Source organism: Prionailurus viverrinus, chromosome A2 (assembly GCF_022837055.1).
Source record: "Prionailurus viverrinus isolate Anna chromosome A2, UM_Priviv_1.0, whole genome shotgun sequence".
Lineage (NCBI taxonomy): Eukaryota > Metazoa > Chordata > Mammalia > Carnivora > Felidae > Prionailurus > Prionailurus viverrinus.
The window spans coordinates 135,653,949-135,668,068 of record NC_062562.1 but is presented as its reverse complement, the minus strand read 5'-3'; the positions used below and the strand labels follow the sequence as shown (position 1 = coordinate 135,668,068).

General features: G+C 39.2%; 1 protein-coding gene across 1 annotated transcript in view; it reads right to left on the bottom strand.

The window, feature by feature from the left end:
• CAPZA2 (capping actin protein of muscle Z-line subunit alpha 2) overlaps window positions 1-10,212 on the bottom strand; it is a 58,850-nt gene extending 48,638 nt beyond the window's left edge. The window contains exon 1 of the mRNA XM_047848693.1: window positions 10,054-10,212. Coding sequence (XP_047704649.1) covers window positions 10,054-10,092 — 39 coding nt within the window. The 5' untranslated portion in view covers window positions 10,093-10,212. The remainder of the gene's footprint in view (window positions 1-10,053) is intronic.
• Window positions 10,213-14,120: the final 3,908 nt, after the last annotated feature.

Below are 14,120 nucleotides of genomic sequence, written 5' to 3'. Positions count from 1 at the left end.
AAAGTTTCAGGATACAAAATCAAAGTACAGAAATTTGTTGCATTTCTATATGCCAATAATGAAGCAGCAGAGAAAAAGCAAGGAATCAATCCCATTTACAACTGCACCCAAAACAATTAAGATACCTAGAAATAAACCTAACCAAAGAGGTGAAAGACCTGTACTCTGAAAACTATAAAACACTGATGACAGAAACTGGAAGAAATGGAAAGACATCCCATGCTCATGGATTGGAAGAATACTGTTAAGATGTCTATACTACCCAAAGCAATCTACACATTTAATGCAATCCCTATCAAAATACGAATAGCATTTTTCACAGAGCTAGAGCAAACAATCTTAAAATTTGTTTGGAACCACAACTGACCCCGAATAGTCAAAGCAATCTTGGAAAAAAAAAAAAAAAAAAGCTGAAGGCATCACAATTCTGGACTTCAAGTTATATTGCAAAACTGCAGTAATCAAAACAGTATGGTACTGGAACAAAAACAGACACACAGATCAATAGGACAGAATAGAAAACTCACAAATAAACCCACAATTACGGTCAATTAATCTTTGACAAAGCAAGAAAGAGGGAAAAAGTCTCTTCAACAAATGGTGTTGGGAAAACTGGACAGCAATATGCAAAAGAATGAAACTGGACCACTTTCTTTTACCATACACAAAAATAAACTCAAAATGTATGAGAAACCTAAATGTGAGACAGGAAACCATAAAAATCCTACAAGAAAACGTCAGCAGTAACTTCTTTGATATTGGTTGTAGCAACTTCTTTCTAGATAGGACTCCTGAGGAAAGGGAAACAAAAGCAAAAGATAAACTTTTGGGAATATATCAATATAAAAAGCCTCTACACAGTATAGGAAACAATCAACAAAATTAAAAGGCAACCTACAAGGGGCACCTGGGTGGCTCAGTTGGTTAAATGGCCAACTCTTGACCTCAGCTCAGGTCTTGATCGCAGGGTTGTGAATTCAAGCCCCATACTGGGCTCTGCGCTGGGTATGAAGCCCACTTAAAAATAAATAAATAAATAAATAAATAAATAAATAAATAAATAAATAAATAAATAAATAAATAAATAAAAGGCAACCTATGAAATGGGAGATGATATTTACAAATAACATACCTGATAAAAGGCTAGTATCAAAATAAAGAACTTTTAAAACTCAACATCTCAAAAATGAATCCAAATTAAAAATGGTCAGAAGACATGAACAGACATTTTTCCAAAGAAGACATACAGGGGGCCAACAGATGCATGAAAAGATGCTCAATATCACTCATCATTAGGGAAATGCAAATCAAAACTACAATGAGGTATCACCTCACACCTGTCAGAATGGCTAAAATCAAGAACACAAGAAATGACAGGTGTTGGCAAGGATGTGGAGAAAGAGGAACCTTCTGGCATTGTTGGTGGGAATGCAAACTGATACAGATGTGGCAAATATATAAATGGAATATTACCCAAGCATAAAAAAGAATGAAATACTGCCATTGCAAGGACATAGACAGAGCTAGAAAGTATTATGGTAAGCAAAGTAGTTAGCCAGAGAAAGCCAAATATCACATGAGTTCACTCATATGTGGAATTTAAGAAACAAAACAAATGAGCAAAGGGAAAGAGAGAGAGAGAGAGAGAGAGAGAGACAGAGCGAGAAAGGGGCAAACCAAGAAACAGATTCTTAACTATAGAGAACTAACTCATGGTTACCAGAAAGGAGGTGGGCGGGGGGGATGGGTGAAATAGATGGGGATTAAGGAATGCATATGTTGTGATGAGCACTGGATGATGTATGGGAGTGTTGAACCACTACATTGTACACCTGAAACTAATATTACACTGTACGTTAACTAACTGGAATTTAAATAAAAACTTAAAAAAAAAAAAAAAGGCCACCAGTGATCTCTAGTCCACTGCTTAAATAGCCTTATCCGTGCTAGTTTTCCCCCTATAAAACAGGTATAACAACAAAATTACTCTGACAACTGAGAGATTAATGTAGCATAGATAGTGGCATACCATAGATAAAATGTTTCTCATCCCTTTATCTTAAATATAAAGGCTTTTCTCAAACCTATATTCCTTCTTAATCTCTGAAACGCTGTTATTGCTCCTTCTAGAAATTCTCTTCAAGTTCTGTGACATTAGCACCTACTCTGTACTACAACACAGATTTCTACTTCAAGGATCATCCCTCACCTTTTTGTTTCTCTCCTTCTTATATTTTCTAAATAAGTGTATATGCAAAAGTATATGCTCTCTGACCTCTCCTCTTTGCTATGTCTAAGCTTGTTCTTTTAACAGTTTTATTCCATCTTGTGGCCACAAAAGAGAAATTTCCAAATCTGCATAAAATATCTGGGACTGTTTTTTCCAAGTTCCATTTCTGTTTCCCTATCTTCTAGGCATGTTCAAACAGACATTCTGCTAGCATTTCAGTATAACCTGAGTCAAACTCACCATTACTCCTCCCAGCTGTCCATCCTCTTCCTGAGTTCCCTAGTAAATGGTGGTACCACTTCCTAGTTATCCAGATTTTAACGTTCAGTTACCCCTGATTCTCCCATTTCCACTACATTCACTCACCAAGTCCTGTTGATTCCAACTCTGAAATCTGTTAGCAATGTTTTTTTTCTTCATGTCTTGTGAAACTACTTTAAGTCACGTCTTAACACTTGACTCAAGTTCCCACTGTTCTTACTAGCTCCTATAGTATGTCTAGAGCCAAGGTGCTCAACCAGGGACAATTTTGTCCTATAGAGAACAATCTGATTATCATGCCAGGGGGAGGGGAGGGAGGTGTTATTGGCACCATGTGAGCCAAGGATGCTATTAAACATCTTACAGTGCACAGGACAGCCCTTGCAATGTTTTCTGACCCCAAGTGTCAATAATGCTGAGGCTGAGAAAACCCTGTGCTATTCAGTAGCACAGTTCATCTTTGCATCTCTTAACTTGCAAAGTACCTAATATAACTCATACTCTCTGTTCATTCCCAGTTTCCTATTTTTACTTCCTTTGTTGTGCACTGAGGCATGAGCCTGCACCCCAACTGATGTCTACCATCCTCCTAGGCAGAGGTAATTTTTCTGTCTTCTGAATTTCCATGAACTTATTACTTTTTGATGCTATACTATGTATACATCCATATACGTGTGTGTGTGTGTGTGTGTGTGTGTGTGTGTGTATAATTTATCTTTGAATCTATAATCTTTCATCTACCAAACAGGTGATCAAATCACCAAACTTCAGTGAGTCTGAAACCTAATACATGGTGTCATTACTGCTAGTCACAAATGCTACAATTCTCTTTTACTCCCCTGACCCCTCTGAAATTAGGTTTATAGATATAACTTGCTTTAGTTAACTAAAACCTGAGCAGTAGTGTAATGATTTCCAAGTGCATGTGTGGTGAGGGAGGGGCAACTTTAAAAATCAGTGTGCTATTCACATTTCCTTCCCACTGCTGCCAGGACCAGGACGGTGGGGGAAAAAGTCTAAAATTTGTGGGGGTTTTTTGGTATCTATTTTCTTATAAGTATGACATGCTACATACTGTAAACATGAAGTGTACAGCATGACGGGGTGCCTGGGTGGCGCAGATGGTTAAGCATCCAACTCTTGATTTCAGCTCAGGTCATGATCTCACAGTCGTGAGATTGAGCCCCACACGGGCCTCTGCGCTGACAGCACAGAGCCTGCCTAGGATTCTCTCTCACCCTCTCTCTCTGCCCCCACCCCCTCTCACGCTCTTGCTATAAACTTAAAAAAAAAAGTGTACAGCATGTTACTTTGATACATTTATATATTCTTAATGACTGCCATTGAAGCAATATTTATCATTACTATTTTATATTATACACACTTTATATATTATTGTCTATATTCACTATACTGTATATCACATCTCTATGGCTTATTTACAACTCATTACAAGTTTGTACTCTTAAACACTATCAGTCTTATCCTCCCAACCTCCATCCCCTGGTAACCACTATTTTGCTCTGGTGGGTTTTTTTTTTTTTTCATTTTTTTTTTTGTTTTAATTAAAAACAGGTTCGACTTTTTTATATTTCACATTTTAAGGGATATCGTACAGTACTTGTCTTTCTTTGACTTATCTCACTTAGCATAATGTGCTCAAGGTCCTTCCATGTTGTCATAAATGGCAAGATATTACTTTTGCTCATGGCTGAATAATATTCCATTATATATACATACCACATCAAAAAGCCCAAGTTCACACTGAAATCCTCCAACAGCCTGAAACTCTACATGCCTTCATTGAGCAGGGCCCTTCTGCTGCTGATCCACATTAGACATATTAAATAGAATGTGTAAGGAGATGCCATATAAAGCTCCCTTCCCCAAGCCCCTCATGCCAAGATTTTAGGTTGTTAGTGGTCGCATTATATCCTTGCTTACTTTGATTCACAATCAATGTAAGAGGCATAATTTAATGTACCACTAAAAAAGAAAAAACGCTACTGATTAATATCTGATTAATATCATAAGCCGTTGACTGCACAATGGAACCTGATTCCAGAGATCTTTTTCTTTTTTCTTTTCTTTTCTTTTTTTTTTTTTTTTTTTGAGAGAGAGAGAGAATCACACACCCAAGTGGAAGAGAGGGGCAAAGGAAGAGAGACAGGATCTTAAGTAGCCTGCACACTCAGCATGACACAGGGCTCAATCCCATGACTACGAGATCACAACCTGAGCCGAAATCAAGAGTTTGAACGCTCAACCAACTGAGGCACCCAGGCATATTTAAAATATGGAAAATTATGAGTACTGGAATCAATGAAGTATGGTATATTTGGTAAATGAATAAACGTGGAGGCAGTTTTCAAAAATTATTTCCATTCACAGTCAATATAAACATTACGAACTAAAATGTGTAAGGAAAGTTCTCAGACATTAGATTCAAAGTGAAATGCTTAAATAAATGCTGTAAGAGAAAGAATGTAAAGAGAGTACATCTAACCTTCAAAACAAAATTTGTGAAATTCTCCTTTTTTGACAACTATAGATGGTTTTATGGAACCCCTAGTTTTTTTTCCGACATGCACAAATCTTTTCCAATAAGTTACTGCTTCAGGCAATCAGGCTTTTAGGTCAGAGCACAGAACGATAGGTCAAGTTTTCCAGTCATGCTTTCAACTTTAAACATTACTTTGCACTCTCTGCTCTGTTTTTACATCCCATGTTTTTACACTAAGACACAACGTTCTATGTATCTAACCAGCCTTATTTTATGTAGAAATGGCTCCCAAAAGCACTGAAAAAAGTACTACCAACTTGTTTTAATGTGCAAAGTCTAAAAAACTCCACTAATGATATAGCAGCTATAAAGTTTCTGCTTGCTATAGGAAGTTTTACATTCTGTTCATGCAATGACAGAATCATTCGTCTACAGATTGAAATTAGGAATGAATATTTTCTACATTAATAGCTTACTGGTTTAGTTTACTTTCTGGTTAATAAGAACACTGTACATTTTACATTAATTATGATTGCAACTTACATTGCTTTCAAATACAAACAAAACTTAAAAAAAAAATTTTTTTTTTAATGTTTATTTATTATTGAGCGACAGAGAGACACAGAGCATGAGCAGGGGAGGGGCCGAGAGATGGAGAGACACAGAATCCAAAGCAGGCTCCAGGCTCCGAGCTGTCAGCACATAGCCCGAAGCGGGGCTCGAACCCACGAACTGTGAGATCATGACCTGGGCCGAAGTTGGATGTTAACTGACTGAGCCACCTAGGGGCCCCCTAACAAAACTTCTGAAACCAAATAATGATTATATAGTGAGGGAGAACTATATAAACTACTTATAAAGAATATTTAGCATGTGTGAATGATTTAAGCCATAGCCAATATGGAGCTGTACCTGTACCTTAAGGAGCACCAAGAATTTCATTTGATTATCTAAATCTTTAAAATCTATAGCATTATTTAGAAATGAAAAATTCATGTACCATAAATTTTCCCTCAAAAACTTGACTTTATATGTTACTTCTACTTCGTTTTTTATTCACTCATTGAACCCTTCTACTCACCACATGCAGCATGACAGATGCTAAGAATATTATTTCTGTACTTAGGAATTCCAGAACAAGAGGAAAAAGACAGTTAAGCACATAACTGTTATGCAAAATTGTATTTAATACTAATGATACAGAGTTCAGAAGAGTTATTAAACCAGTCATGTGATCTGAGATAAATCTTGAGGAATGAGTAAGATTTTCATCTTTCAAAAAAAGAAAAAAAAAAAGGACAGATCAGGGAGCAGTACCAACACTCAAAGTGGGTAAGAAGTCATCTGCAGATAAAAATAACTATAATGTATTGTGTGTTTACTAACCCTACTTTTCTTCCCCTGCCTTTATTTCTTTATTTCCTTAACTGTGTAGTCACAGAGCAGCTACAATCAATTTGCATTCTGTTCATACAGTAAAATTTTATTACTAAACAAGAGTAGTTAATAACATAAGTAACAACAGTTAATAGTCTGGTCAACTGAGAAGTAATAAACTAAATATTAATATCAATGAATTACCTTTTTAAGCGTAAGAAACATTTTGATGATAGAAATGACAAGATTCGGAAACAGATTGTAAGGTACAGAGCTCAAGGAGACAAAAGTTAAAGCTGAAGTTAAAAACCTGGATGACCAGAATAATGGGAATAGAGAAAGAGACAAACGAGTAAGAGGAGATAGATTTCTGCCCCACTTTGTGTAGGGGGAAAGGGGAGGGAACTTCATGTATTTACTTGTAGGAAGGTTCCATTCAAACACATCTTATTAACTATCTCCTGTAAAAAGGACCAACAATAAAAATGTGCGACCAGTGCTCAGAAGAGAAGTTAGGGCCGAGCTATATACTCAAGACACATTTACAAAGATATAAAAGTTGCAACTATGGAAGTGGACCACTAATCACTGGGGAAAGGTGAGAGGGATTATGCCGGGTGGAGGATGGGGGGGCGGGGGAGTCGGATCCTTTCCAACAAATAACTGTCTTCCTTCTGGAGCTTAGGAGTGACTTCCCACTGTACAGAGGGGTGTGAAGCGAATAATTCTCCTGCTTTGAGCCTTATACCATAATTTCATATAATTTCAAATTCACAAAAATGCTTTGCTGTACAATGCAGCTGACCCCAGAAGTGGAAAACATGAATTATTTTTGGCCTAGAGTTTCTAAACTATGAAAAAAGATCAGTCAGATACACTACAACAAATGAAACTTTAAAGAACTTCACTGTGCTTCTTCAGATAATTTTATTCCCTATTAACCCAGTGGCCAAAGGTGAAAGATTATTAAATTTCATAGTGGTATCCTCACAAAGCAATTGTACATGATTTTAAAAAGTAAAGATGTTATTCTAGATTAATTTCTAAAATGCTTCCTACCAGATATGAAACTATACCAGTAGCGTAAAATTTTTAAACGTGTTAAACAGTAATAAACTTTGCTCTAAAATGATCAAACACAACTTAAATTTAGAACCCAACATTATCTAATGTTTGGTATTTACAATTTTTATTACAAACAAAAATAACTATGTTTGTTTTTTCAACATTAGCCATCAACAAATTAAACACAAAAATAAACCCAAAAGAGGGTCCTATCATCATTTACTAAGGAAAAATAATGCCACAAGAGCATCAACTTTGGTTTCAGACAAACAGGTTTAAATACCACCTCTGTCACTTTTTACTTAGGTGTCCTTGGGAGAATTACTTAAAGCTTCTGACATATCTGTAAAATGATATTACATGAAATGGTATCAATAAAACCTACCTCAAACTTACAACAAATTAATGAATCTAGCGTCTAACTGAGCCATGCATATACAAAGTATGAGTACTATGTAAGTTAATAGCTTGCCTTCTTCAGATCTGCAATCAATAATGGAAATTCCAACAACCTAAAAATTTTAAAAGCTTATTTTTGAAAATTACAAACAAGGTGGCAGAAAAAGTAACACGATTTAAATATTAGTTTAAAAATACCACCTTTTAAAATTTTACTTCTGATTCTATACCCAGCTGTCCTACTCCCAAAAGATTAAAAAAACATTTAGATAACTGAAGTGACAAAAGTGTTAGAATTTCACTTAACTAGTTACTTGAATTTAACCCAGAAGTTTGGTCAGCTGTCTTCTTAATCACTAAATATATCAATGAAATCTATATGAAAATATCTACAGAATAATCTTACAAAACTCGAAATAAAAACAATAACACCAAATTCCTTCAAATTAGAATTTTCATTCATTTACTCTTAAACCATTGTGTTGCAGCCTGGAGAATAAGACACCCTACCCCTCCGCCTTTATGGAGCCTTAGTGCCCTGAGAATGCCCAGATAATGAGGAACCTTGTCATCTCATTTTGAAAAAACTTTGCTATTTTAGGCATTTACAACACATGACAGGACTATATTAACTCCCACACTGAATACTCAGTCCTCAGCCAGATTCTAGCCACTTGAACTACTAATCAGTACTTAAGAACGGTAGAATAAAAACATGAGAATTCCTTTAAAAACTTTTCAGCACTTTAATATGTGTATGCCCGGTTGCATAAATTTTCAGATGACAACTCCTGGTTATTTACCAATGTAACACATGTGAATATGGCACAGCAACTTTTATGTATACAGGGATCTGCTTGGTTCTCCCCATCTTGTCCTTTTATTATCACTTTCACCAAAGAGCACAAGAGAAAGAAAAAGACTTCCGAAATTGAAGATGAGGCCGACTTCTGCATATTCACATCGGGAAGGAGACAGAACATGACATTTCGGTGCAAGTTTATATTACAGGATATAAAAACACTTGGGGCAGGGAGTTCCAACTGAAAACATCCTTAGGTTTACATGAGGATTTCTTAAACATCATGAGGTGTGTGTGTTTCATACACCGCGGTTCTGCTTCGGGAAGTTAAAAAAAAAAAAAAAAAGAACACTGTGAAATTAAGAGTGGACACTTGGAAAACTGTATTCACAGGTTATGTCAGTCACTTCTGAGTTTGAGAAACGTCCAAGCCCTTCCCAGAAAAATACTCAAAATCAGTAGGGCCCCCCCCTCTTCAGGGAATGGGCTTTCACAGTAGCCAAAGGAAACGGCGAACAAGAGAGACTATTTCAATGATCAGATTTCTTATTTTAAATGCCTGAGAATTTAAATCGTTCATCTGGTTCCAATGTTGTCATAGCATCTAAGATAAAGCAAAAGGAGCTGCACAATCTCCCCTCTTCAGAAGTCCTAGCAGGACGGTGGAGCGCCACCAAATCGCCCCCGAGGGGCTAGTGCCAACCGGGGCAGAAAACCACCATGGGGAGGGGGTCTTTTTGTGAACCACTCCGCTGCCTTTCAGGGAACACGGAAGCTGCAAGCCTAATGCTAAAGCCGAAAAAAGAAAAGGGGGGAAAAAAAGGAGAGGGGGAGGGAGACTTCCACGGGGAAAGGAAAAAAAGCGTAGAGAACCAGAAAAGGAAGCATTTTGTTTCTGGGAGGAGGGAGTAGAAGGGAGAAGCGAAGGTCTTCTTCCTAAGCGATTTTTTTCCTTTACCCCTCACCCGGGCTACAGTCTTCGGCCAGGCCATCGGGCAGAGCACCGCCCTTGGGCCGCTCCCAGGCCGGGACACGGACCCGTCTGCAGTCCCCAGACCCCGCGCAGGGCCCCGCGACCGAGGAGGAACGAGAGGGTCCCCAGCGGCCGCCGCCCTCTGCGCCCCCCGCGCCCCCCGCCTCCGCGCCAGGCGCCGCCGCCCGGCTCCTACTTCCTATTTTCGGAGCACACACCCTACAAGGAGCGGAGCGGAGCGAGCAGGCCTGCCAGAGACCTGCCCCCGCGCGGGGCCTCGGGTGACTGACAGGGGCAGGCACTAGGGTGCAGCGAGGAGAGGAGGAGGAAGGGCAGCCGAGGGCACAAACCAATGCCCTTCCCCGGCGGCCAGAATCCGGGCTGACACGCCAGGGTTCTACTGACTCCCCAATGACGGACTCCGCCACCTCCGCGGCACTTACCTTCTCCTCATCAGACAACTGCTCCTCCAGATCCGCCATTTTCCTTCTGGCGACAAACCGCGGCGGCGGCGGCGGCGGCAGCGGCCACCTGACTTCCCCCTTTCCGTGCGGTCCTCCGCGCCGCGCGCCTCCGCCAAGGGAGGGGCCCGCAGCCCAGGTCGCCGCGCACGCGCCCCGGAGCCCCGCCTCTCTCCAGCCGGCCCGCGGGGTGTCCGCACGAGGCTGTGCGCGTGCGCAGGAGGCTGGAAGGCCTGGGAGGGAGGAGGAGTCGCCTACCGCCGCCTGCTGCAGGCTTGTCAGCATCATGAGTATAGGATCCTTTCTCCACTAGTGACCATATGGACCCAGTCTGCGACGAGTACATTCTGAGCCCTTGATTGTGTTCCCATCAAGCCCTCAACTGTGCTAGCTCAAATGTGATAAAGTGTACGAATAGAAGCTTTTTAAACAATCTTTTAAAAAATTACCAGAAAAATACTGTTTTTATGGAAATATGTACACATAACCCAGCCCATAATTAGGACATTGTTCTTGATATATCCATGTATTCATTTAAGAAATATTTATTGGTTCTTTATTGTGTGGCGGGTACTATGTTAGTCCCTGGGAATATACAACATTAAATAAAATCCAGAGAAACCCCTGTTCTCAAGAGGCTCAGTGTCTATTCCTTAAACATTGAGCAGTTAGGGAAAGCACTGTACTATTGCAGGGGAATACAAAGTTATGTTAGACATAGATCCTACTCTTTTGAATTTAATTGCTAGATTAAATACAGAGAACCCAGTAATATTTGAATTTCAGATAAACAACAAATATATATTTTAAGCATAAGTATGTCCCATGAAGCATTTGAGCTATATTTAAAAAGTATTCATTGTTTTCAAATTGTATTTGGAATCTATTACTTTTATTTGAAAAATCTGGGAACCTCACTTGTGACCACTTCAAGTTTAGCAAGACAGTGGAGTTATAGTAAAAGCTGTATATATGAATTGGCTCGGAATTTTGTTAAAATGCAGTTACTGGGGCGCCTGGGTGGCTCAGTCGGTTAAGCGTCCCACTTCGGCTCAGGTCATGATCTCACGGTCCGTGAGTTCGAGCCCCGCGTTGGGCTCTGTGCTGCCAGCTCAGAGCCTGGAGCCTGTTTCAGAGTCTGTGTCTCCCTCTCTCTGACCCTCCCACATTCATGCTCTGTCTCTCTCTGTCTCAAAAATAAATAAACATTAAAAAAAATTAAAAAAAAATGCAGTTACTGATTCAGTAGGTCCATTGGGGCTGGAGACTCTGCATTTCCAACAAGCTCCCAGGTGATGCCAATGCTGCTGGTTTGGAGACCACACTTGTTAGCAAGGTTTTAGAATATAGACAGGAGTTAGGACTTTAATCATTCTGTTGTACACCTAAAACTAAATCAATGTTATATTTCAATTATCTCTCGATTTTAAAAATACTTTTTAAAATTTCATTCAGTAGAAAATGAGAAGTTGTTGACAACTGTTGAACAGTGACGTGGCGTCAGAAACATATCTAGCAAGATGAATCTGACAACTGCAAGGTGTAAATAACACGTCTGAAAGTACCTTAACAAGTTCAAATCATGACACATACATAAAATACTGTTATTAAGTAATTTACTGCGTGTTCCTAGATGCAAATCATTGTTTCTTGTGGATGGAAAACAAACAAAAACCGTGCTACTGAAAAGCTCATAGTCCATTCAGAGAGAACAGGAAGGGGATGCTTGCTGACACATGCAGGAAAAAGCAGGTGTGCTGTTGAGGATAAATGATGCAGAGAAGACATGATAGAGAAAAAAACTGCACCGTTTGGCCAGGGACCTTACTGGATGTAAATAAATAGCATGTTCACTCTTTTACAGTGTACAGGTCATTGCTTCATGTATTTCTCACTGCAATCTCATGAAGTAAGGTATTAGTCAGCATTATTATACCCATTTTACAGGAGAAAAAACCTGAGGCTAAATAATTTTTCAAGTTTGCACCTAAGTGATTAAACTGATATTAGAACCCAGGCATCTTATTCTGTATCCAATGTTGTTTCCACTTGCTTTCTTTCTTCCTCTCTAAAGCCTAGGCACTCTCTACCAAACAAAACTTAACGAAGGCGATTGATTACTCTTCCATTCCTTCGGTTTTAGTCACCACCACTTGCTGCATCAACTCTACTTCTGGTTTTGTTTTGTTTTGTTTTCCCTTCTGTTTTTTGTTTTGTTTTTTTTTTTTTTGTTTTTTTTTTTTTGGTTTCTGTTTACTTAGCAACACCTATATTAATGTGTACACAGTGGGTACTCAGTAGATGATTGCTTCACTAATCAGCTGCTCCCTTCCTCTAGAAACCTCACCCAAATTTGGTAATGCTCTGCAATAATTTGAGTCAGACTATCTTCATAACCCTGGTGATACTTTATATATGGCTTCCATAGTGACACAACCAGTAGTTATGTATAATTTCTGATAACCCTTTGAAAAATCTCCCAATACCATCCTCTTAATACAGCTAAAAGAAATTATAGAATTCATGTACCCTAAGAATTCTGGGAAGATATCAAACTGTCACACAAAATAGGTATAAATATGGAGTAACCACTATATGACTGCAAGTAAAAATATACTAGTATTTAAAAAAAATTTTTTTTCTTAACGTTTACTTGTTTTTGAGACAGAGGGAGACAGAGCATGAACGGGGGAGGGTCAGAGAGAGGGAGACACAGACTCTGAAACAGGCTCCAGGCTTTGAGCTGTCAGCACAGAGCCGGACGCGGGGCTCGAACTCACAGACCATGAGATCATGACCTGAGCCAAAGTCGGAGGTTTAACCGACTGAGCCACCCAGGTGCCCCGAAATATACTAGTATTCTTGATAATCAGTTATTTTATGATGAAGAGAAAAGAAACAAAAAATTCCTTCCCCACACTATTCTACCTAGTAAGAATTTCTATCCTCTTCTGACTGTTTCTAAGCTCACATTTATTCTACTTACTAGTGGTGTAATAATCTTTGCCTTCGAAATTAACTGAACCAGAACGTGATTTTAAAAAATTTTTTATACAATATTTTTAAAGATATTTATTTATTTATTTTTGAGAAGGAGAGAGAGTGTGTGCAAGCATAGGAGGGACAGAGAGAGAGGAGGACAGAGGATCTGAAGCAGGCTCCACACTGACAGCACAGAGCCTGATGTGGGTCTTGAACTCACAAACTCTGAGATTATGGCCTGAGCTGAAGTCTGATGCTTAACTGACTGAGCCACCCAGGCACCCCCAGAACCTGATTTTTTTTTTTTTTAATTCTTCATTTTGTAGTGTTTGTTGTTAAGTTCCTTGTGTGCTTCTTAAGCTTTTTTCCTGTGGCTATGCTCTGTGTCCTGAACTAATTTTAAATTTATCAAGGTCAAAAGTTCCCTAATTTCATAGAATCACAATCTTAGATTCTGCAAGCCTCTCATTTTACAGGTAAGTTGAGTCTTAGATAAATGAAATGACTTGATAAAAATTGCACATTGAGCGATATCGTTTTAATTTTTTTGAGAGAGAGCCACATGCACGTGTGCGCACAAGCAGGGAAGGAGCAAAGAGAGAGGAAGAGAGAATCTTTTTTTTTTAAAGCTTATTTATTTATTTTTGAGAGAGAGAGAGAGAGAGAGAGCGAGCAGGGGAGGGGCAGAGAGAGAGGGAAAGAAAGAATCCCAACTAGGCTCCGCAGTGTTAGCACAAAGCCCAACGTGGGGCTTGAACTCACCAACTGTGAGACCATGAGATCATGACCCGAGCTGAAACCAAGAGTTGGACGCTTAAATGACTGAGCCACCCAGGTGCCCCATGGAAGAGAGAGAATTTTAAGCAGGCTTCACGTCCGGCACAGAGCCCAACGGGGGGCTTGACCTCATAACCCTAAGCTCACGACCTGAGCTGAAATCAAGAGTCAGGCGCTTAACCCACTGAGCCACTCATGTACCTCTCTAACTGATATCATTTTAGAAGCTAAAGTCCTTATAGTCAGACTCATGTTCTTAATACTATTATATATACATATGCATACACACA